General features: G+C 37.0%; 2 protein-coding genes across 2 annotated transcripts; one reads left to right on the top strand and one right to left on the bottom strand.

The window, feature by feature from the left end:
- Positions 1 to 234: 234 nt before the first annotated feature.
- Positions 235 to 16,834, bottom strand: LOC116299626 (CST complex subunit CTC1). The gene is made up of 22 exons (XM_089038111.1): positions 16,725 to 16,834; positions 16,328 to 16,631; positions 15,731 to 15,864; positions 15,071 to 15,158; positions 14,583 to 14,730; positions 13,534 to 13,596; positions 13,037 to 13,115; positions 12,296 to 12,382; positions 11,778 to 11,912; positions 10,620 to 10,745; positions 9,818 to 9,882; positions 8,896 to 8,995; positions 8,652 to 8,729; positions 7,799 to 7,917; positions 7,571 to 7,615; positions 6,492 to 6,813; positions 4,747 to 5,807; positions 4,111 to 4,388; positions 3,415 to 3,823; positions 2,963 to 3,128; positions 2,015 to 2,168; positions 235 to 462 (listed from the first exon to the last, which is right to left on the bottom strand). Exons 1-22 carry the CDS (start codon positions 16,779 to 16,781, stop codon positions 287 to 289), a joined length of 4,194 nt encoding a protein of 1,397 aa, XP_088894237.1. The 5' UTR covers positions 16,782 to 16,834; the 3' UTR covers positions 235 to 286.
- A 113-nt stretch (positions 16,835 to 16,947) lies between these two features.
- Positions 16,948 to 24,619, top strand: LOC116299627 (uncharacterized). The gene is made up of 9 exons (XM_031708307.2): positions 16,948 to 17,168; positions 18,706 to 18,873; positions 19,502 to 19,576; positions 20,140 to 20,230; positions 20,535 to 20,597; positions 20,988 to 21,034; positions 21,304 to 21,492; positions 22,198 to 22,264; positions 23,399 to 24,619. Exons 1-9 carry the CDS (start codon positions 17,038 to 17,040, stop codon positions 23,471 to 23,473), a joined length of 906 nt encoding a protein of 301 aa, XP_031564167.1. The 5' UTR covers positions 16,948 to 17,037; the 3' UTR covers positions 23,474 to 24,619.
- Positions 24,620 to 24,966: the final 347 nt, after the last annotated feature.

Raw genomic sequence — 24,966 nt, 5'->3', positions numbered from 1 at the left:
CTTAGTAACCAGAAACCAAGTGGTAATTGTAGTAGGGTCTAAGGCTGGAAGCAAAAAAATACGACCCCCCCCCCCCCCCCAAGCAAGGCTTGTAGCTTCTGCCAAAAATTGTGCATCCCCCCCCCCCCCATTTTTCTGATAATTTGCCCATCCCCCCCCTTTTCCCTACCAAAATTTTCCCCATCCCCCCTCAATTTCACCTGCCCCCCCCCCCCCCCCCCCCCCCCCCACTGCCATACATAATGAACGCAGCCTAATAACAAATAGGCTATTGGAAAGAGATTATTTAGCACTGAATGCCTAGGATGTGTTTGTTTGTAAGACCTTCGCATGAACAGCCAAAAGACGTTATTTCTTCCTGATAGTTGATATCTTCCATGTCAACAGCTCTCAGATGAAGCTTGGGCAGAATTAAGGTTGAATACTCGGTCTGGTTGATCATAACAGGCCTTGTGTCGTATCCTGCAGAATAAGAGTAGGTATGCAACGGTTCGTGATTCAAATAACTTTTTATTGTGGCTGAAAATACAGCTACCAGCTTTTAATTTCAAAATGTTAAATCCTCGTGCAGACACACGGCGCAACATTGTTGCATGCAATATTCAGTAGTTGAGTCATGCTATACTTTTGCGACATCGCGCGCAACAAACTTCATCGAGTGAAAATAGCTGTAACATTGCTTGCAATTTGAAATCAAGTTTAACCAACCTGGTTACACTAAAAACAAAACCGCTGGCTGAAAGGTTTAGTATAGGAAATGTTCGGAGATGTGGTAATCGAAGACGCCATATTAGAACTATGGAGTGTGATATTGTTGCAAAGTGTGTTACCACCGGTTTAAATTTGTCTCGAGGAATTAATCTGAATACAAGTTGTCGATCTTGTGAGCTGTTCTTTAGATAAGGTCAGTTTTGTTGCATGTTCCCCGTTGCATGTTCCATAACAAGCCCGAACTGCACTATGGAAGATAATTCGGCGAAAGAGCGTGAAGAAATTTTCCAAGACTGTTGCAACTTACAGCATGCAGGCAATATGTAAAAAAAAACGTTCAACAATCTTTTAAAAGGGTAGATTATACACCGTGAAAAGATGAAAAAACTTACTGACTTAAGGACTAGCTAGATTTTTCATCTTTTCACGGTGTATAATTTACCTTTTTATCGTTACTGTTTCATTAGAAACACCGACGCAGCTCACACTAGTTTTTAGCTAGTTATCTCTTTTTTTTGAAATAGCTGTATTTTGGAAAATTTGTTTATCACTCCTCCCCTCCCCTTGCGCAGATGTTTACAAGGACAGGATTTTTTATGATTGAAGTAGATGAAATCCAACTGACAAACTGTTCGAATATTGTCTTTTAGTGCCTTTTTGGTGATTTAGGAATACATGTTGAAAACTAAATTACAAAATAATTGGGATAGAACGCGCGCTACGATTGGTCGAAAACCATGTTTGATGAGGGTATCAAAACACGCTTGCGTCACCCTTTTTTTCGTTTTTTGGCGCGTTTGTTATTTTATAAAACAGATAAAAAAACAGTTTTCCGTGTTTGACATTGACCAAAACACTTGGGATGTTGAGAGAACACTCGAGAAGCTGGAAACCACTCCGCTACGCGTCGTGGTTTCCTACGCTACGCTTCTCTCGTGTTCTCTCAACATCCCGCGTGTTTTGATCAGAGTGTCAAACACGGAAAACTGTTTTTGATCTGTTAAATTAAACTAAAATGTGACTAGCCAGTTATACAAACGCCAAAACCACACTGCACTACTAAAATGTACTCAATTAGCTTCATCAGAGTGATTCCTGCATGCATACCCCTTTAACCAATAAACCCCTTGCAGTACGTAGGAATGCAGCTCAATTTGAAGGGCATACAGTTCTCAGGACATTGAAATTCTTTTATTTTTTCCCCTCCAAATCCAGCTGCTTTGACGTCACATGCAATGGGTCTATTAAGGGTTTTGAGTTTTACGCATAGCCTAATAATCAAACTACAATTTTACTTTGTTACCTTTTCTTGTCTGGCCGACTTCAGGTTTACTCATCATACTTCCTGAGTGTTTACAGTAGATGTTGATAGATCTCTTGACTGCTGACGAACAACAGTGATCTGCAAGGATTCTATTGGCATCGGCATATCTTGAAACCAGGTGTGAAGCGTCTCCCTAAAATGAAAGAATGACAAGATAAGTACCTTTATTACAAAATGCAGCTGGAAAGTTTCTTTCATTACTCAGTTCCAGAATGAGAACATAAAACATTTTAAAAATCAAAAAACTGGTGTTGGAGTTTAAGGACTTATTGTAACTCATCATTTCAATTTCGAAATTTGGGCAGGTGAATGGAAGCGCAGATGCTAACATTTTCACTCAAGACACGTAGAGGGACGTCAACCACCCCGCTCCACACAAAAAAAAATTGTTTAAAATATTATCTTCAAATTTTGCGGAGAAATGTCCCATTAAAGATATACGTCTACCAAGCTAGTAAATAAATGTTTGAAGCAATAGGTTCAGACCACAACCTGGATTGTGGTTTAGTGTTCTAACTAACAGAGTGGATAGATAATACAGGTAGCCTTAAGGCCCGCACAAGCTGTGCAACTGTTGCGCATAACGTTTTCAAAGAGTTGTGGTCTGACGTAGCTTTAAAGGGACGTTTTTGCGCAAGATTTACAGAGGGATTCCATAAGTAGCAAATTCCTTTCCAGAAGCAAAACAAACCGCCCAGTTAAAGTAATACATTACAGCGCTTCTGAATCACACGCGCCAAGTCGTACAATTTCCCGTCACGACGAATAGAAGTAGGTTTTGGTAGACGTCAATCGAGGCGATTTGGGTGTTTCCCGACATTGTTATAGAAATGAAGTCCACCAATGCCTTATTTTGTCGCGTTAGCAAATTTCGTGATTGGGAAACGCTGTTAAGTGATCAATGGAGAGGGATAACAGCAACCTTACCTGTCTGTCATTTCCATAGCTGTAACGTTGATAGACAAGTTCTCCTACGTTGAGTGCGTGACTTTTAAGCCTAGACATGTCATCGTGGGATAGTTTCAATAAAAACGGTATTGTGTCTTGTGATAGGTACAACATGGCTTCTGCGGTGCCGTCTTCCACAAGGCATCTGTACAAATATTATCAATATGTATCAATATTATCAATATTATTATTACATTATATTTTACATAAGTTCTCGTAGCCCAAAATTCCCCTCGTTTCACTCGACTTCCTATTTTCGTTACAAACCAGACAAATGTGGGTCACCATACATTTTTTGTTTCATAGACCCGACCTCTATATTAAGGAAACTTCTAAATTACGGACACCTTTTTTCGGCACTTGGGTATCCATACTGCGAGAGTAAAGCAATAATTCCCAGTATTCAAACATAATAAAAGTTGTGCAAGTACCTTGCTTCGGCAGAGAACGTGAATCCCCCTGTGTTAGCACACCCTTGTGAACATTCCTCTCTGATGATCACGTGACCACACCTGGCACACTGCCATCGCAGCGATACTTTCTGTACAGCAGTAACTCTACAGCGTACCTGAGATATGGTGTGTATACGACTGCCTGATGTCTCGCATTTGACAAAGTCAATCAAAAGTCGCTGAGGAACGCTGCTCAGTTGAGGTTGCTTTATTAAACTCTCGGATGAGCATGCTCTTGAATTGCTTCTGCTGGCCCTATGTACTGAAGGCGCAAGATGCTCAGTGGCTGGTTCGTCAATTGTTAACGAAGAACACGCATCGAATGAACAATAAATGTTTCCTCCACGAGAAAGTTTGCTTAGGAAGCGACGACAGGTTATCACAGCTCCTTTAGATAATATAACACGATAATATTAGAGACTATTATATACTACTTTCAAATATTTTACATGCTTTTGTTGTACACTTTACCTTTTTCTTCGTAGTAACTGCTTTTTAATTTTTCCCTTCTTTATACTTTAATAACACCTATAAACCCGCTTTGCACTAAAGACTGCTGGCGGTACACGCAAGATTTCTAACGCCTGGTGGCTTTCCGACACTGGCTTCAAGCACACCATACCGGCGTTACGTTATGCGACACAAATAACTTAATGTATTAATAACAAGCATTACCTGGAATGAGTCCATCAATATACGAAGCTCGACTTAAATCCATATATACGTCAATAGTATTGGGTGACTCTAAATCCTGTAAGCGTAGGAACACATTCTTGTTGCCAAGGTAACCAAAACCTACTTCCAATTGCTGAACTGTTGCTTCGTGTAATGGACCAAAGCGAGGCACTAGCACATTGTTACCACGTAACATCTGACAAGTAATGTCTGACATGCGCAGTTCACGGCTTAGAATCCGCCCTCTGAAGTTGACCTGCTTAGTACTAGACTCCTCCCTGAGAGCGAAGCAAATATTTCAGAAATAGAGCATAAGCCATGATTTTTCTAATAAAAAATTGCTAAGGTAAAACAATCATATGTGGTACATTTGACATGACCTGCAATTCAGACCTGTATTCAGATATACATGCAGGGTTTTTTAAGAGGCCCAATGGAAAATGTGTGTCACGTGGGATCCTGTCTACGTCCCTGAAATATATTTTATTGCTTTTTTGAAACATATTGGAAAAATGCTAAAAACTATTTAGAAGAATGTTAAGTAGCTCGTGATTTAGCAGTGACACATTTTCATCTTCCCTTTGTGCCGCGCTCTCACTCTTGTCTATATTACTATTAGCCAAATCTAAGACTTACCGAGCTTTGATCGTATAATCTGATTCTTCGCTTTTATTTAAAGTCAATATAGCTTGGATAGTCTGTATCTTGTCATCCTCATCACACATGAATCTTTCCTTTGCTTCTTCCATTGCCTTGCCAACATTTCCCTTTTCTTCTTCCCCAATGTTTTGAGCACGACAAACCTGCTTTACATCCATGGATGACGTGACATCAAGAAGGGCTTTACTTGTATAGTTCATAGCTTTTGTTATGGATGAAGATTTTTTACTTGAAGAACTTTCTTCCAGGATGTAAAAACATCCGTCAAGAAGAAAGGGATACCAAGAGACACTGTGATGTTGCAGCCGCAAGGCAATGCTTTTACATTTGACAGTGAACTCTGATAAGTCATTAGAATTAGAATTAGAACCAAGACCTTGCTCATGGCCAAGGTGTTGTTCTACTTGCTCACAGCTCGAGATTGCTAGCACTTTGATGTCCACTGCACATGCGTAAAAGACCCTTTGTTTCTTTTTCAGCATAAGGTTTTCTCGATGACGAACAAGAAAGAGCGCTTTGCACATGAACACCTGCGTATTGTCAGGTATTTTGATCAAGGAAACATGTGATGTCGAAGCGTTGTCTTCCATTGGCTCATTATTATTATCCATTGCAATCAATGATTTCTTGATATTGTTTTCTTTGAATTGACAGTTAGTCGACGTGTTATACTGACTTGCTTCCACTGGACTTTTATTTTTGCCTTCAGCTTCAACGACTGAATGCCCTGTTGCTCTGCTTAAGTTTGGCTTTTCTTTCAAAAGAATTTCCAAATCATCAATCTTTGCTTGAAAATATATTCTAGTCTTTTTGCTACCCGACAAGTTATTATACGCTGAATTCCGAAATTGTTCGATTACGGCTGTAAATCTTTTTAATTTGACGATGCAACCTCTGTAATCCATCAAACTTTTATCTTCGTTCACCGAGTCCCCATTTCTGTACGGTTTTGCAATGAGGAGAGGAATGTTACCAGTTCGGTCGTATAGCTTAAGGTAGCCAGTCGTTGGTGAGGCTCTTAGACATCCTATGACAAACTAAGAAAATGAGTATCATTATTAACTTTGTTATAAGTACAGTAAACTATCGTTACAGCCGACACCATCGGGACCGTCGCTGGGTGTCGTAATAGCGAGTGTAAGCAATGGCAAGAGATAAATACATAGATCGTATTAGACATTTTATAGAGTTCGTGCTGAGGTAAACACTTAAGATTCAAGGACTATTCAAGGACTATTCAAGGACCCAAAAATGAATTTTCAAGGAGTATGTTCAGCTAAATATGCCAAGGTTTTACGAGGTAGTTTCACATGGCCGACTTTCAGATTTTCTAATCTTTCTGACTAGATCTATTTCAGAACCATGCAAGTAATGATCAAAGCAAAAATGCTAGTAGTTTTCAAGGAGTTTAAGGAGTAGCACGAACCCTGATTTTAGGGTAGAATACGCGGGTGGATATTTTGCACAAAGACGAGAAAAAATGCACTCGTATTCCACCCTAAAATGTCTAATAAGTTATTTATTATGCAACTGAGCTTACTTTTTCCCAAAAAGAAGGCTTCAACATTGATTTTTGAACTAGCATTTTTGAAAACCGTTTTTCTTTTACTGTAGAAAATAACCTAGACTACGAATATCGCATGATATTTGTACTCGTTCCAGGCTTTCTCACAAGTTGATCACAGCTGTACATAAAAAGTATTATTAGTATTAGTACTTACTGATTCGTTTAACAAATCCTTGCTGGGTATGATCTGGTATAGCCATTCATTGGATCCACCACTAGCATCGCTAGTACCAGAACGCCATGCAACACCCTTACTCTTCTCCATCACCATATCGCGAACCTCCATAATAGTGTATATGGATGGTAAGTTTATAGAACCGTGTCTCGTTGGATTACAAGAGTGCGGGTGATCAAAAAATTCTCCGTAAATATTTCTTGGTTTGTCGCAAAAGGACGTCGAAGCTTTGGCGGCGTTGAGGAGTTTTGTAATGACCGACTCTTTCTTCGGTACTTTCCGATGTACTTCTGATTTTGAACTACAAGGAAATAAAAACATCGCACCAGAACTACAATAATTGTTCACAAATTAGTGGATGCACAAACTAGTTTTATAAACAGATAAAACCCACACTATACTGGTATCTTTATATGACAACTCCATTACTACAGACTCCTAACGAGTCGTCACCACGTTTTTATTACTGCGCGCGAAGACGTTTGGGAAGGAGAGAGAAAAAGTGACGCTTTTTTCTTCCTTCCTTTCCTTTATACACCGCGAACTCACTAAATCCCCCTCATCAACTACAGCGCGAGATCAATTACAGCGTAAGAGTAGCGATCTGGGGTACGAGCCTGCCTTTTAATACCAGTATACAGAATCATCGATTCAATTGATCTTATCAGAATAAAGGTGGAGAAAGCAAATTCGATCTGCAGACGACCTGAGCGAAGAAAATCAAAGGACTAGTTCTAGTTCATAATGCGGTATCTAAGCAACGCTTCCAGGATTGTTAACGCATGCGCTGCTAATGTTCCGCCTCTCACCGAGCTCGATATCGTACGTGAGTAGAGTTGTTTGTTGCTTCGAGGGTTTTTTCTCCGGGTTCTCCGGTTTTCATATCCCTCCACGAAAAATTAACATTTAAATTCTAATTCGATCAATCGGCTGCCTTATCAATTGCCGGGTTGCGAAACCTTTTAGGCAGTAAGCCGTCCACCCATGAGTGGTAATTAAATGTCGATCTAAACAACTATTAATATAATGCTATTGAATATGAAAAGGCAGTGTTTTACCTCATTCGCTGCTGACTTGATGAATATCCAGTTAAGCTGCTTGGTCTAAAAGGGAAATAGAGAAGTATGTTAGTTTGATTGAAAACCCCTGTCTAATTTGCGAAAAGCATTTTTAGTGTTTATTCGCTTATCCAAAGAAAGTTTGTCAACCATCTCTTACACCACCTGGACTGTGGGACTGGGGCGCCACATGAGACGAGATCAAAAGCAGCCTTTCTTAGTTCCTACCTGAATATTGACGAAAACATGTGGGAGAGTTTCTCACTAGACTGTATCAAGTCTATGTAGTCTGGTAAAGATAGATTTTGACCATGTAATATGAGAGTACTGACTGGAAAAACTGATGGCTGTGAGAATAAAAATAAACATGACCAGAATCAATGTTATAGTACATATATATATAGTAAGGGCTTCACTGCTGCCCTTGCATTCTGTCTATAGGATTGCTAGCGCTGTTGTTGCTGGTGTTGTCGTTGTTGTTATCGTTGTTGTTGCTGTTGTTGTCGTCGTCGTCGTGGTGTAGACTATAATAAACTTTATTTAACACAGAATCCATAAAGTTAAAACTTATTTACAATGGAGCTGTAAAAATTATGCGTCCCCGGGTGGGCGATGGCAAATTTTGTAATATTTTCGTACATATAGTTTTTATCGTATGACCCGCATCTGCCCGGGCGCGCGCTCTTAAAAAAACTTTTGGGGAGATGGCGTGAGCAGGGCCGTACGACTTTGACTTGCTCGAAGCCTGCGACCGTATTGACATAATTTGCAACTTTTAAAATATCTTTTTTATTTAGGGTCAATTGATTAAATGCTTATTAACAGAGTTAGGTCGGGCCGTACGGGAGAATATTTGGCTCTCGGTCATTTGTACGGCATCACCTCGAGCCAAATATTATCCCGTACGGTCCTCCCACTCAGTCAGTAAGTACATAGTATTACAGACCGTCATTCTCCTGAACATGATTTCCTTGTATAAAGTAATGCCCCAGAAAACACATCAGCATAGCGGATTAAACTAATCTTATGATAAACTCTTGTTACGATACGACAACTATTTCAAAACAATGGCATACTATACCTTCCATTCAGATGCCAAGAGAGAAAACCGTGAAATACGAAGAGTACTGAATGTGCAACAACACAAACCAACTACAGACTAAGAAGAAAGACAAAGTATATTAAAAAAGGATATTTTATATTTCGAAAGTCATTCCAGGGGTTCCCAAGGAGAATTTGTGGCATAAAATCCTAAATCCAAGGGATCCAAAATCCAAGGGGCCTTACGAAGAAGTTGTGGAATCTGAATTGAACAAATACAATACCTTAGCTTTCTTTACCAGATGCACATTGTTTATAGCTACCTCAGCACCATCCCGTAATCCACGACCATGGTGCGGACAGGGCTGATGGACTGTGTACAATCTGAAGAAAAGTCAATTGTCAATAGTCAATCTAACTTGTATTAGTCAAATCCAACTATCAATACTGCGTTCTGATTGGATGAGCTACTACTAGGCTATAAGTTATAACCTAATAGTATCGAAAAGTGCCGGCTTTGAAAACCAAAACATTTGATTTCACTTCAAATCACAACTTGTTACATCTATGTATTTTTCGACCGACTAGTTGAATTTGACTAAAATAATTACTCCTCTCGCCCTAATGGCCTATGAGTCAATAGACCACTCGGGCTCGAGGACTCACTACTAATTTGTTTTTCATTTTCTGTTTTTGTAATTTCGGTTTCTGATCAAGTTGTTTAGGCAGATGCACAGAAGGCCAATTCCCCATCCTTTGATCCTTGAAGTATACAGCTATTTAAAGCGAAAAAGTTGAAGGCTTTGTTGCATGTTGCCTTTGTGTTGCTTACTTATATTGAAATGTATATTCATATGTAAACAATGTCATCACAGAAGAAATTATAACGAAAAACGTATAGAAAACGTTAAAGAAAATTCCGGCATATTGTCGCGACCTTTCGCTGATTGTATTCACATAGCCCGTATTGCAGTTCGGGCTTTGTATGCAACATGCAACATCTCTTCCAGCCTATAAATTTTATGAAATCCTGCAAACAACCTCATAGTTGTTATAAGCCAGAGCGGCGGCTAACTCATAGATCAAAGTGTTTACCCTGTTACGAGGTTTTGCAGAGAGAGAGGAAAACTAGGAAACCGGAGAAAATCCTCGAATCAAATCAAATCTAGAGCTGAGTGAAGATAAAGTATGCCTTCATTCTCTTACCTTACTTTGTTGTCGAGTTCGTACGTCCCCATTTCAAGCTGTGGGTAAGACTTGGTGATGATGCCCTGAAAAATATTATAAGAACATGCGTAATAGGTAAATTTCAGCCTTGTATGAAACGACTGAGGAAGAGGGCCAATGGGCCTTTCACAACTTTAAAGAGCGTAAAAAATGAGCCAGCTCAACTAGAAACCGTGGACAGCTGTTTCGGCCTGTATTGGGCCTCGTCAGCACGGTGTATCTAGTGAGCTGGTAAAATCCCACGAAAAAGTAGTACATGAGAGATGAGGCGGTAAGCCGTGTGGGATGGGCTCGGAAATATATTACAGCATTTAAGACATACGTCTACTCTGCTTGGCAGAATGTACTTCTCTTTTTTACGAGAAGGAAAGAACGCTTCTACTTAGCAGCGCAAGACTAAAGTCAAACGTCCTTATCATCCATTTTTATCACGCTTCTGACAATATTCACAGTATTGATTCTACATAGAGTAAGAATAACCCGAAAAGATTTTATAGTTTGAGTGCGGCTTCTTGAAGTTATAAAGGGCTTTCCATACCATATGATAATGCTGTGACGTACGAGGAGTAATCATTTAATATTCAAAACATTACTGGCACAGATAAATTAAATTTCAAATAGCTCATAACCATCTGTAGGATAATAAACTATCTATCAATTATTTTTATAACAAAGATATGAATTTGCCTAAAAATGAACCAACATATCGCACTGTTGTCGAAATACTACAAAAACTAAATTTTGCTTCATAACATTAATGCATCTTTTATATGTATCTTACTTTGTAGGAAATTGTCAAAGGCTCGTACAGTTCTGTTTTCATGAGCCTTGATGCACTCTTTTCTTGGTCAGAGGTATCATCAGTTAGCACATGCTCATTCTCTCTTTTAAATCGCTTTGCCGAGCTCTGGAGAAAAAACAAGTACGATATGACATACATTGAAAATCTGAACAAAGCTAAATCCTCAGAAAAGTGATGAACTGCGCTACAAGAAATTTCATCACATAACATCAGAACTGGCCCCCGGTAGAGCGAATCTAAGGCAATTAATATTCACTGGTTATAAGACTATTTCTGACTAAGAAATTAAAGGGGCATTTTGCAGAAGCAAAATGTTAAAAAAAAAAGAGCAAACCGCGATATTCCAGAAGAAAAAAATAAGGGTAAAAGAAGAAAGGAAAAATACAAGCCGCCTCGTTTTTGGGTAATTCTAGTTATTTAAGAAGGTTCAGAATTCAAAACTAGTCTTATAGTCCTCTGTTGTTTGGGCAATGGTTATTTAAGAAAGTTCAGAATACTCCAGTTTCGAGTTATCTTTGCTCAGTCTTATACCCCATTCACACCTAAACGTGTTTAGTTAAACTATGTTTTCATTAGGAAAAAAATTGAGAAACTGGAAACCTACAATATAATGAAACTTTCTAAAATATTGTCACAGCAAGACAAAGGATAGTTTACATGCATTATTTCACCAAATATTGTGCAGTGTTCGTAGATAGTTTTCCAAACCTGTTTAGTTAAACCACTTTTAAACATGTTTAAGCCTTGGTGTGAATGGGGTACTAGTCTCGTTTGTGCGTCATAATATTCAGCTACATGTATTCAAGCACAGCCCATGGCATTTTAATCACCTCGTATTGTTCCGTAGTAGGTACATTCTTACTGTACATTGAAACTTAATAAAAGAAAAGAACACATTTGTTAATGTACACAATCGAGGCTAAGACTGAGCAAAGACGAAATGGGAGTATTGAAAACTAGTCCACTAGTCCTCTGTTTTTGGGGTAATTCTGGTTATTTAAAAAGGTTCAGAATTAAAAACTACTCCTCTGACTAGTTATTCTAACTTCGGCCGGTTTCTTCATCATTCCACATTTTAATTATTGGTCACTGAAGACGCAACTGTCATCTTTTTTCAACGTCATGAATCATACTTACACTTGCAACTTTGCTCTGTAGAATTTCTTCCCCTAGTTTTCTCTTTTTCTGTGCAGTAGAATGATACTCTGGCCGGTAATCCAAGAAACGAGATGACTTGGTACAGGCAAGGATCTTGCGCTCGTTTTTCGTTCCCTGAAATATTTGATAAAGAATTATCATTCTTAGTTTATAATTATTTTTAATTGTTATTAAGTGAAGCCAAGAGACCTCCAAGAAACCATGATTATAGTCTCTTGGTAAAGCTGCCAAAGTCCCAACGCGTTTGGGCACAAAATTCCCGCCAAATTTACATGACTTAAGACAAAATAGAGTTTCTCTCGCGGTATTTTCAGGTTGCTTTGTCAAAAATAACACAAAATACAACATGGATAAATCAATGTCATATATACAAAATGAATTTGTGTTCCCCGTGGGTGTGTTATCACAGTTTCTTTGTGCCTACAGTGATACGAAAAGAACTGAAGCAATGTTATGCCAGAAAAACAAAGGATTAACCTGAAGTCATCATGTTTTACCTTATTCATCGTTGTTTCACACACATCAGTAAGAATGTACTCCTTCTCCAGATGTAGAAAATTAACCCAATTCATAAACTGGGATCCCTGTATGGGGAAATGCAACGATGTTAGGCCCTGGCTAAACAAGGAAACATGTTTCCAGAAACATACTTTCTTAAATGTTTCCAAAGGTGGCAAAACTGTCAGGGAACATCGGGAAGCATGTTTACTCAATATCAGTTAGCGAATGCGCACTTTCAAGATAGAGCTAGCGTTGCTAAGTAACGAACTTTTAGAAAGTTGACTTTCGTGGCTAAACGAGGAAACATTGGGAAACACTGGGAAACATTGTTTCCATACGTCTTGGAAGCAAAATTTGTTGCACGTCGCATGCAATGTTTCGCTTGTGGCTAAACTTGGAATCATCGGGGAACATGCGCGCGGGAAACATGTTTCTGAAAACTTGTTTCCTCGTTTAGCCAGGGCCTTAGGAGCATTGCTGTTGAAATGGACCAATCAAATGCTTATTTAATTATTGGCCAAGTATATGCCATTAATTTGACTAGACCGACTTGGTACACCCTGTATATTCTCCATATAGTTTCCTTCTCTTCACAAAAAAAAGCACTTTGAATTCATATTATTTAATCAAGTTCTATAGGTTTGTTTATTTGACAAAGGATAGTACAGTAAGTGTTACTCTTGCAAAAGAAGGCCATTTTGAAATTAGTTTAACATGTAGTAGCTGCCCATACAAACCTGCACAACAACTGATGTGCTTATTTGCCTTTCTGAGCAAGTCAACTGAATGAAGAAGAATGGATTGCTCTTGGCAATGCTGTGTAATGAAAACATATTTAATTTAAACTAGTATCGCAGTAGGTATGTGATGTTATAATAATTTTAAAACTATAGGTAGTTAATTAATTAACTAAATTAATTTCCACATAGTTTGAATAATGCAAACAATGAAGTACTGTAGGAACATCAGTCAGGGGATTCGAGATTAAATATTCAAAAAATCTGGTTCTAATGGAGAAAGGTTACTCTTAAAGTTCATATTTGCCTGTTAAAAGAGCACTTTGGACCCATGTATGCAAAAGAAGGTTCAGTCATCTTACAGCAGTGAGGGGTCCCACAAAAAAGGACTGTAAATGACACTGACTATGCAGTTCCAGAATGGAATAATTTAGTAGGGAGCATGGGGCTGCTATGCTCAGGCAAAAAGAGACTTACTATACCTCTTCTATTCTTACCTGTGTACTGGACTTATTGCTGTCAGTTTGCCATGTAGGTTTAGACTTGCTTTTTTATTGATTCTGTTGAGAAATTAAATAAATGATTATAAGCACGAACCAAAAGCAAATGGAAGTTGATCTCCAATGGACTACTTCGACGATGCAGCAGCCATCTTGGATTGTAAGGCATTATGGGTCATCCAGGGGGAGAAACAAAACAAATATGCTGAAATGACGACCCCACAGTTTGAGAAATTTCCTCAGTCGTGGAACTGTCCATATTTTTAAATTCCTTTTTTTTTTTGTCATATTTTCTTTTTATGAACCATTAATTTCAATCGACACCTTTATTGTAACAAAGCTTTGCCTATTGTGATTCAAAATGGGTACTCCATCATTGAAGTAGTCCATTTCCAACATATAAATAAGACATGTTCACGTAAATAGACAGCCATTTTTCCATCATATTATAATTTATCTCAATGAGAAAAATACAGTATAGTAAATTGTCAAACTCATTAATAATTCATGATGAAAACCGAACAGCAATCACGGCCGTGAAGAGTGTTATAAATCTGATACAAAATTGTGTTCATTTGCATAAACTTTAAGTTGGATTTTCTTGGCCAGATTCACTATAATTTTAAAAACTTTAGTGAAACACAAAGGAACTTACCAAGACATTTGACAAGCAATCTACAGTATTCGTGTCCATGTTGTATCCGATATACAAACTATATATCTGATACAAACTGTATATCTGACACAACATGGCCACTCATACTGTATACACTCAACTGAAGAATCGTTCATGTGGGGTTCAGAAACATATAAAATAGAAGCTGAGACCGAAATGGCACATGTGCATTTTCGGTCTCAGCTTCTATGTTCTATGTTTCTGAACCCGACAACGATTCTTCAATTGAGTGTATTCTGTATTACTTATCATGGATAAGAGAGTTAATAGTTCCTGCCATGTACATGTAGCCCTCTTGTATTCAAACAACTCTGACTTTTAAAAAAATTGATTGCTTGGGCGAAATAATGTCTTATAGCTGTATTATTACCTCTCACATTCTTGGTAATCAGACACTGATGTATAAACAGGCATAGGTTCAAGGCTCTCCTTGTGAATTTTGACTACTGGAGAACATCCTGAAGTGGCTTCAATGTATCCACTGGATGGAAGTGATTGACAAGAAGAACTTGCTGGCCCTAACAGCATCACATATTTAGTTCTATTACAAGAATGATGCCCTGAATTTACATCTAATATTAAACTACATTGTAATATCATTACCATTTTTCTGTCATATTTAATTTTTACAGCAAACAATATTATGTCCCTGTAGTATATTGCAATTTATAGTACAGTTATCAATTATATCAATATTTCTTATAAGCTTTATTCATCCTATTTTCAAGGTGAGTAAGAGTCATATAATAACCTGAATGTTCCCCAGCAATAGTATTCAAATTCTTTAATGAAATTAAAGTTCAACACGATACCAGCAACTTTGAATCTAGTGAAATTAGTTAAACTATTGTCACTGACCATGTTTAGAGCTGCTGAGCACAGGAATGAAAGTCCAGGTTGGTAATACAACCAATTGGTTTAACCACTTGATATCAGCAGTAACAATCTGTATGCACAACAAATAAAGGAGATACATGTAGCACTCATATGCAATAGATACATGTACTGTACACTGTAGTTTCAATGTTCTGACATACGTTTTCGATCAATCTCTATCGCAATGAATTCTCAATCACCCATCCCCCCCATCCATCCCACACACAGAGATTACACAAATATCAAGCATTTGCATGTTTTCCAACTTAACCCAAATGCCATACATTTATTCCTCAACATCTGCAGCACATACCAATATTACCACTATTATGCATTTTACCAACCACAGTACATGTATTCTGCTTCTTAAGGTCATATTGGAGATATTAAGCAAAGCAAACCAAATATTCATTCTCAGTTTACAAAATGTATAAAACATATATCGAATTTGGTTTTCACATTGTTTTGAATTTGGTCGTAGTTAATTATTTCTACAGCCTACACCTTTAGCAGATAGCACAACCTTGGTCTTGATATTACTCAGAATCTACATTTATCATGCTCAACCTCATCCAATAATTGCTTAGTATACATTGAATTTAAGCAGAAAGATCAATTGCTATTTGCAGTAAAATTACTAACTTCGATAGGTAGATAAGATGAATTATCTTCCAGAAACAATGTACCACATGTTGGAGTGGTCTTTGAAGAAGATGGCAACCATTTCAAATATCCAATAAGAAAACTTGGTACAGTTGGTGGTGAACTCTTTTGATCTGTGTGCAAATACAGTACACATATTTATTATTAAGTTGTCTTTTAATAATTAGACTACCTCTCACAGTGAAACTAAGAAAACCATGAACAAAATTGTTTTAGCTTACTCACACCTAATTTCTGGCTAACTATACTGGTCAAAATGACTGGCAATACAAGGATTTGACTGGACAAGTTCCAATTCTGGCTGGACATTGTTCGATGTCTGGCCGTTATTTTAAGCCCTGCCATATAGACTGAAAAAAATATTGTACATGCGGTAGTCCTCCATTGGCAGGCCTATGAAAGTCATTTCACCTGTCAATATAGTGAACAAAAGTTATTATGAATTTCCAAAGATCAGGAAATTTATTAAGCTATCTTTTAATAAGCCCCCAGTCCAAAATCACTGAAAAGGAATAAGCCTTAAATAGAGAAAATACAGTAAATATTGAATAAATACACTATAAATAAACACATTACCAAGATTTGCTGTAGACTGAGTGCCATTCAACATATCTCCATTTAACTGACCAGCACACATTTCTTTCTCATTGGCTAAAGATTCAATGGACATGAAATGATACTGACTCCAAGCTGGTATAGCTTGACCACTATCATCATCATCATTATTATCATCATCACCATCATCTCGCGTCTTTTCTCGTATCAAGGATGTAATACATTCGAGGATCAAAAGAGCAAGATCTGTACAGTTCTGATAACTATTTTCTTTCAAGATGTTCTTCTTGATATGACTGGAAAATGATGACAACCATAGCTTTTCCTGCGCATGTTAGAGAGTAAACAAGCAAGATTTTACTATCTCATACAGCATGTCAACAAAATCGCATTGCTAGGAAACTCGAGCATAACTTACCTCTTCTGTTCCTCCAATATTGCATCTGTCGTACGCTTTCATCAGGAAAGAATCCATCTCCACACAACACCATTTTATTTTAACACTAAAATTCTAAATTTGGCGCAAAATCTTAGAATGGGTAAACCCGCTGTAAACAAGGCTTGCAGGTTCAGTGTGTAAAGGGGGATTCCGCTGACCTAATGGTTTTGTTTGCGTATTGACGCATGCGCAGTAAGTTACACAGTACAATGTCAAAACCACAGGCCGGTCCTGACGGTTTACAGAATTTAACCGATTTTGAACTGTGTTTATAGAATGGGATTTCAACTTAATGATTCGATCTTTAGGGAATTTAGTAGTGCGAAGACTCGTTCACAAGATGGCCGAAGCCAAGAAGACTCGTAAAATTTCGTTTCGATGTGCGACGTTCAACATTCTCGCGCCTTGTTACAACAGACTCAAGTAAGAAATATACGTTTTCGCTTTCTTTATTCCGGGCTTTATTGATCTTGTAAAATAGTTGTGAAGTTTGTGTTTTTAAAATATGAAATTGATAACTGGTTGCTTCTGATTTTTCAAAATGTTCTTTCTAGACGTTTCGGTCTAGTGAGTCTTTTCTTTCCTTTTGTTATTTCTATTTCTACCTACAGCCTGTACTGGCTGTGTTGTATGTCTTGTTAAAGAGCGTTTATTTAGCTTGTTTTGGCTGCTGTTATTTGTACAACATTGACACAGGTAGAAATACAAATAAGATTAAATGCATTTTTAATATGCTTGAGTTTAACAATTATTTGTTTAACAATTATTTATTTTAAATGTTCCTGGATTTTTATTTGAGTAGCTGAGTCACTGATTTTTTCTAAAGTTTTAAGGGGCTGTTTATATGGAGCGAGCCAGCCTGGTAAGCAGGCTAGCCCGCTTGGCCGAGATGAATTTTGGATTGCGTTTATATGGGAAAATTCAGCCCGCTTACCGGGATGAAATCAGTCATGTGATCATCCAGCCTCATTAGCATACGAACTCGTCCCGCGAAAACATAAAGAAAAACATGGCGGCATGCGCAGTAGGATCAAATCCAGCCTGCTTACCGGGCTGGCTCGTTTATATGGGAATTTTTCCATCCCGCTTGCCGAGATCTCAGCACCACCCAACCGAGATCTCGGTAAGCGGGCCAGTCCGTCTCCCCATATAAACACGAAGCATTTTTTACAACGAAAAGAGGCCGAGCCGAGATCTCGGTCAAGCAGGCTAGCCCGCTTACCAGGCTAGCTCGCCTCCATATAAACAGCCCCTAAGTGTACAATGAACATATATACATCCATAGTGTACTGATAGATGTGTTGATCATCACAGTGAATGAGCGATCTAAGCGAACGCTGTAAAGAAAGACTTGAAAAAATGATTTCAAGCTTCAACAGGAATCGAACCCATGACCTCCGCAATGCTGGCTTGATGCTCTACCAACTGAGCTATGAAGCCAATCCTGTTGGTGAGCGGTCATTTTGTTGGGTTCATCAAGCCGCTAAATGTAATAAGTGTGAATATTGAATGGATAGAACTGTGGTGAAATAATGATAGATGTGTTGATCATCACAGTGAATGAGCGATCTAAGCGAACGCTGTAAAGAAAGACTTGAAAACATGATTTCAAGCTTCAACTGAAATCAAACCCATGACCTCCGCCATGCCGGTGCGATGCTCTTCCAACTGAGCTATGAAGCCAATCCTGTTGGTGAGCGGTCATTTTGTTAGGTTCATACATAGTGCACCCAGGCCATCATAAACAGATTGGGGAATCAGATTGCATTTATCTTACAATGTCATGTTGCTTTTTGCACCCAGCCAATCTGGTTTCAGATTTGGAATCGCTGCACCAGATTCTCAAAAAGGGTAGGGAGATTTGATCACAGAAGAGCAAGGATTGATTGGCAAAACCCAGGGCTAATTAACTATATATTGCAGAGGTTTACGAAAGACATCTTTTTTTTTCATTTAACAGAGGATGGTGGAGAACATGGGAGAGTTCTCAGCCCAATCTTTACATGAAACGATATCAGGCAATCGTGGAATTAATAGCAGAACAACCCAATCTTGATGCGATATGCCTGCAGGAGTTTTGGTTTAATGATGATGCTATGGATTTCTTTGAAAGAAAACTGGGGGAAAAGTAAGCTTCAAGACAACCTGAAAACTTCAAAACATGCCCGCTTGTTTTGACCTATACAGTGACATAAACACGTTAGGAGCTGTAGGGCACATGACAAGCAAGCTAAGCCTAAGAACATGAAGAATAGCTGAGTCTTTCTCTTGCTTTTCAAGCTCTCTTCAGATCCCAGAGTGTTTATATCACAGTACAAGGACATACAATGATATGAACACTCAAAAGATATGATTTTTTTGGTTCCCATATCAGAAATGAACAAGTTTTGCATTTTTGAACTCCTCATGTGCAGTTCTTTCAAATGCACTAGTTAGAATTTTCCATTGAGGAGTATTTCGATTTTCCACTAAAATTGATGGCGTCATTGCCCCGCCAAAAATGTTGAAATTCAAAAAAGTAAAACAACAGAGTTGTGAGATGTTAAACTCTACAATGTTACAAAGTTCCAAGAAATTTTAATGAAATACAAAAAGGTTTTGCCAAAATGAGACATTTTTTAGCCCTTCTAGCCCGACGTGTAGAAGTGCATTTAAAAGTGAGTCTTTCACATGACTGACAGAACAGTCAAACAAATTGAAACAAAATTAAAAAAATTCTGATTTTGTCATTTGAATTTTACATTCTTTTAATGTAGATATAGAATTATCAAGCTAAAAAGACAAGGAGAGAAAACAGATGGACTTGCAATATTGATAGATCGTTCAGCAAGGTAACTAAAACAATATACATGTACTGATTGAAGCTGTAGGCCATGTTGGATGCAACAAAAAATACATTAAATATACTGGTGCATTTACAGCAATATTGTAAGGTTTTTTTATCTTTTTTGAGCTATATTTATTTATTCATTTATTTTTGATATTTTGCCTGCAGGCTTGTGCTTCACAATAGGAAGCTTTTCCAATTTCCAACCCCCTTAAAAGATGAGCCATAATGATACCCTTCCCACAATCCATTAAGAAAGCATCATTTAGTAAAGGCTGTTTCTTTATGAATATGTACATCCTCAGTGATTCTTTTGTGTACCTTCAATGCAGGGCAAGTTACAGTACATTGTACAATCAAACCCAGGTCGCATTGGTGAGAGGCGAGCACTCTCACTACTGCATGTACGCCATCTATGCTTCCACTATGCTTAAATTATACACCTGGGCACCTACCTAACTTGCTTTATACCAAGAAGCATTTTAGTTTATTCCTTTTTTTTTTATTGCTTTTATTGTCTGTTTGTTTTTGTTTGTTCATATTAATATTTTAATCTATTTTTTCCAGAATCATAGCTACCCAGTCATTGAGGTTTAATGACTACGGCTACAGAGTTGCTCTGCTCTTGCATTTACACCTTCCTGACAGTGATAAAGAGGTACAGTACGTATTATCCATACTGCATTAAATTATTTTTGAAAACGAATCATGCTTTACTACAAAGTTCCTGTATAACACAGTAATTATAACAAATATGAAATGATTTAATCATTATTTTCTTAAACCATAATAATTATCACAAGAATATTCAAGGGGGTTGGCAGAGCACTGACCAGAAGTGTTGAAGTTTGCTAGGCATCTTAATATTTCTTTGATGTTCTTATTTTTTATTTTTTATTACTTAAACTTATTTGTTTGTTTGTTTGTTTATTTTATTCCTTTATTTATTCTTTTCTTTACAGGTTATTCTTGCCACCACACATTTATCATATTGTCATAACCTTTTTGACCAATATATAAGAATGGTAGGTATTTTGTATTTAAGTAATCTTCATGTCATTAAATCCAGGAGTGAATATGGAAAAAAAAGGAATGAGAATGCAATCTCCCCAATGAAATAAAACATGCTGACTCTAAATCTTCATTGTCAGTCTATTAACTTAAAGCTCTCCGATTTATCAGGAATGAATATAACTATTGAGTACACTGTTCTATTGTAAAAAGCATTGAGTGATGCATTCCAAAGAACTCTTTATTGTCATCATCATCATCATCATCATTTACTACAGTAGTTAGTACATTATGAAACACAAGCATGCTATTTTTCTTTTTGATTCATCCCACATATAAGATATTTTTGCCTAGCCTAAAGGTTGCACAATTAGATATTGAATAACAATAATACATTTTTTCAGTCCCAAGCACAAAAAGTGGTCAATGGGATAGACAGTTACATTCAAAAGTAGGTATTTTGAGATTAGGAAATCCAAATTGTTATTATTACTTGATCATTTTTAACATACTAGTTGCATAACGTGTGTGTAGATTAAAGGGAAGGTTATTTACTGGCTACAGATTTACAGAAGGTTACAGATTTCCAGCAGTCAGGGTTTTGTGTGCACAAAAGAGTATCATGGGAGGGAAGTTTTGGCACTAACAAAACCCCACTGTTTTTACCTGAAAATAAAATATAAATTGTTGAAATGATTTTAATTTCTCTAATAATTTTAGAAATGAAATCAGTTCCATACCAGTAATCTTGACTGGTGATTTCAACAGCCCTGAAGGGAATCCAGTGTATGTATATGTCAGTGAGAATGGCTATGAATCATCCTTTAAAAATGTGCATGGCAAGGAAGCTGTTGTCACTCACAAGGACCATACAGGACAACAACTGGCTGTAGATTATATATTTTATAAGTAAGTAATGCTGTAATACCCATTAATAGATCAACTCTGACACCTTTAACCTGTATTCAAGACATGTGGTGCCATGTACCCCAGTGAATCCTACAGACTGAGTTAGTTACTCAGGACAACTTCCACTAAAATTTTTGCAATCACAAAATCAGATGTTAGTGGAAATTTTCTCTTGTTTAACTCTAGATATAAAACAAATTGAATTTTAAAAAATATATTTTTTACCCTATGGTATAATTTGAAAAAAATTGAGAATTGTTTTTGAAATATGATCTCTAAAAATATCTTCTTGGAATGTAAGAGAACAACACTTTCAAACACATTGGCTCTAATGAGGTTTGCCGACAGATGGGGTGTACCCACAGATAAGGTGTGGCCACAGATGAGGTGTGCCCACAGATGGGGTGTACCCACAGATAAGGTGTGACCACAGCGGATGAGGTTTGCCCACAGATGAGTTTTACCCAAAGATAATGTGTGGCCACAGATTGGGTGTACCAACAACTGAGGTTCACCATGAATTACATTATGCCACCCATCACTTCACATCAAAATGTCTTAGATGTTTTGACAGGCTTCTTGATAAATATTTCCTTCAAATTATAAGTTTGAACCTGTCTGAACCAGCAACTATACATGTAATATCTCTGATGTAAACTATAGCTAACATTACATGACTTTGACAATATTTTTGCTTCATTTTAGAAATTCTGATGCATATAAAATTGAACCTAAATCATCTTTATTATTACCAGAAGAATATAATGATGTGGTAAGTTAGTAAACTTGAAAATAAACTAAGGTAGCACAGAAAAGATTGCATATTATTTTAGCAGCAAGAAGATGTGAATATAAATACTTATAATAAATACTGTTATTTCCAGTTGTGTGTGCCGCTTGCTGAATTTCACTGGGTTGAGAAATATTTGCAGTCATCAAATCCCACACCACAGAACATTCTTTTTGGCACGTGAACTTGTTAGAGTGTTTTAACTCGTTTTGATTACAGTTGAAACCCAGTTATAAATTTTTCATAGTTTTGTTTTCTAAAATGATATTTAGTGACAGTGGAAGAACCTTACAAGCCTGGAAAAGCACTTACAGTCTGTAATGTGGTCATATTATAATTTAGGAGAGATACAGTATCATTGATGAGATTGTAAAAAAATGTATGTAATGTGGTCACATGTTATTTTCAAGGCTCTGTTTATTCCACTTTAACTTGGTTACACATAATCTTAACAAGTTCACATGTCACCTCCACCAAGTTCATGTGCCGAAAAGAAAATACTTGTTACCTGTTGAAATAATGTTTTGTTTGGGACATCTGAATTGATGACTTTGAAACTTTCTCAACCCAGTGAAATTTGGTGATCAGCACACTCAGCTGGAAATAGCACTACGTTTGAAGCTACAGTAACAATACAAAGAAGCTCATAGCTTTATGGAAGAAGAAGTGAATATTTTTCTTTTATAGCAAGTACAATATTAATTGTTTGTTTGTTCAGCTCACTAGCATCCTCTCACCCATTCCATAACTTTAATGGATGTATTGTACCCTTGCATTCCTATATGTATGCATATTTTGATAACAGCTTTATCCTAAAAGGATCATATGATCCTTTGTCATGTTGCACCCCTTAAAAAAATTCATTTGTAAATGAGTGAGAGTGACAAATGGACAGGTTCAAGTAATATTGCATATACTGTATTCTGATCATACTTCACTGAACCTGTAAAATAATAAGTGAAAGTGAACCAATGGAATCTTATTGTCATGAGGTTAATTAAAAATTATTGTTTGTTTTTTCTCTTTTTTCTATCAAATTGAGCTGCATAGAATTGCTGTAAGGGCTAATATCTTGTGCTAGTAGGTTAATAATGTGTGTAAATTATTCTTTAACAGGAGTGGCCTGAGGAGTTCCAGATATCTGATCACCGAATGATAGTAACAGAATTTGAACTTGAAGCAGGAGACTAGATGGGCGATAAAGAAATTTAACCTTTACTGGATATAATTATATAAAAAATACACTATATTTCTATTAGTTTGAATTTAATTACATCTCTATTCTTGGGGTGCAACCACATGTCTGACTCAAAATCTCTTGAGATATTAAAGGGGCACTAGGATGAAAATCAATAAAAATTGGAAATGACTTGAAACTTGTTTAAACTTATCTATATGGCCCAGATAGTAGCCAAGCAACATGTTTCCTTCACAATCAAAAGTGGCGAGAAAAATTATCAATTTTATTCAGCATCTAAATTGTGAGTAAATGACATCATTTACTTAACCCTATTGTTCTTTTCACTTTTAACCCAAAATATCTCAACAGCGAGTGGCTCCCAGGCTAAAATTTTCACTAATCATGTTTACATAGTCATAACTGAGTCGTATTATCCTCAAATATTTCAATTATTCGGACTTTCAAAAATCGGGGTGTTTTCATCCAAGTGCCCCTTTAATGATAATGAAACAGCCAGCATGTTGGTTGATCTAGCAAGAGATGAGGAATGCTTTGTTATGAACTGACATGGGGGCTATGAGGTAATATGCGCCCTATGAGGTAATATCCATCATTCTTTACATACAGTACAGTATGAAGTACATTTTTTGAGGTTATGATTTTAGTGTGTAAAAAGAGGAGGTTGATTTATTTATCAAAACAAACATTATTTACGAGAATATTCCCCTACTGCTTTTTATGTTTGTCTTTAGTTAAGTTCAGTATACAGTTACTGTATGTTTGACTCTTTTCTATGATACATTTTTATTCCAGCTATAAGCATGATACACTTATTTCAATAACGTTTGTCGCCTGAAAAGCTACAAAGCTGAGACCAACAAGGATTATGGGTAGTTACATTTTACATGTTTCAACCGCTTTAATAACTGTTGATGGATTTTAGATCTTTTACCAGTTACAGTGTCACCACTTCTGAGCATCCTCAAGCTGCAAATTTTATCAAAAGCTTGACTTGCTTGATATTAAAAGTTTCCCATGATGCTCGGTGATCTCAGCTTTCTAGGTTATTTAGTGACTAACTTTATTGAAATAAGTGTATGTAGATTGTGATATAGTTATTTTTATGATGTTTATTGCAATAAATTGATTATAATCTATATTCTTAGTCGTACTTTATAATATATAACACATACTCATGCTGAACGTAGTGTAAACATATAGATGTTGTTTTTCTGGTTAGTAGAGTCTTTATAGATCCCTATTTCTCTCGACTGAAGTCAGAGATAAGAGGGAGGTTTTTTATTGGGCTTTTTTCCGTACTTTTTTTTACCTCTATACCTTGGGCATAACGTTTTCCTATTTCAGACCACTTGTCATTCTCTTGAGAATGAGATTATGACTTTAAACACCATTAACAACAACACAGGAGCAAGGTATGTTCCAATTTTTTAATTACATATTTTTCGTCCCATACATTTACTGTTAATGCTTTCACACGCACCAC

The sequence above is a fragment of the Actinia tenebrosa genome, unplaced genomic scaffold, assembly GCF_029948245.1.
Source record: "Actinia tenebrosa isolate PJP-AT-01 unplaced genomic scaffold, QUT_ActTen_1.0 PGA_scaffold5__44_contigs__length_20552954, whole genome shotgun sequence".
Lineage (NCBI taxonomy): Eukaryota > Metazoa > Cnidaria > Anthozoa > Actiniaria > Actiniidae > Actinia > Actinia tenebrosa.
Note: the sequence above shows the minus strand (reverse complement) of the source record. Positions and strands in the feature narration are given on the sequence as shown.

Bases quoted from the DNA above. Each gene is read 5' to 3' on its own strand.
- LOC116299626 (XM_089038111.1), bottom strand. From the start codon at position 16,781: ATGGATTCTTTCCTGATGAAAGCGTACGACAGATGCAATATTGGAGGA. The intron at 16,632-16,724 runs GTAAGTTATGCT...TAACATGCGCAG, and splicing joins ATATTGGAGGAACAGAAGAG to GAAAAGCTATGGTTGTCATC. The intron at 2,169-2,962 runs GTAAGGTTGCTG...CTTTCATTTTAG, and splicing joins GCTATGGAAATGACAGACAG to GGAGACGCTTCACACCTGGT.
- LOC116299627 (XM_031708307.2), top strand. From the start codon at position 17,038: ATGATTCGATCTTTAGGGAATTTAGTAGTGCGAAGACTCGTTCACAAG. The intron at 20,231-20,534 runs GTACAGTACGTA...TTTTCTTTACAG, and splicing joins TTCCTGACAGTGATAAAGAG to GTTATTCTTGCCACCACACA. The intron at 21,035-21,303 runs GTAGGTATTTTG...TAATAATTTTAG, and splicing joins ATAGACAGTTACATTCAAAA to AAATGAAATCAGTTCCATAC.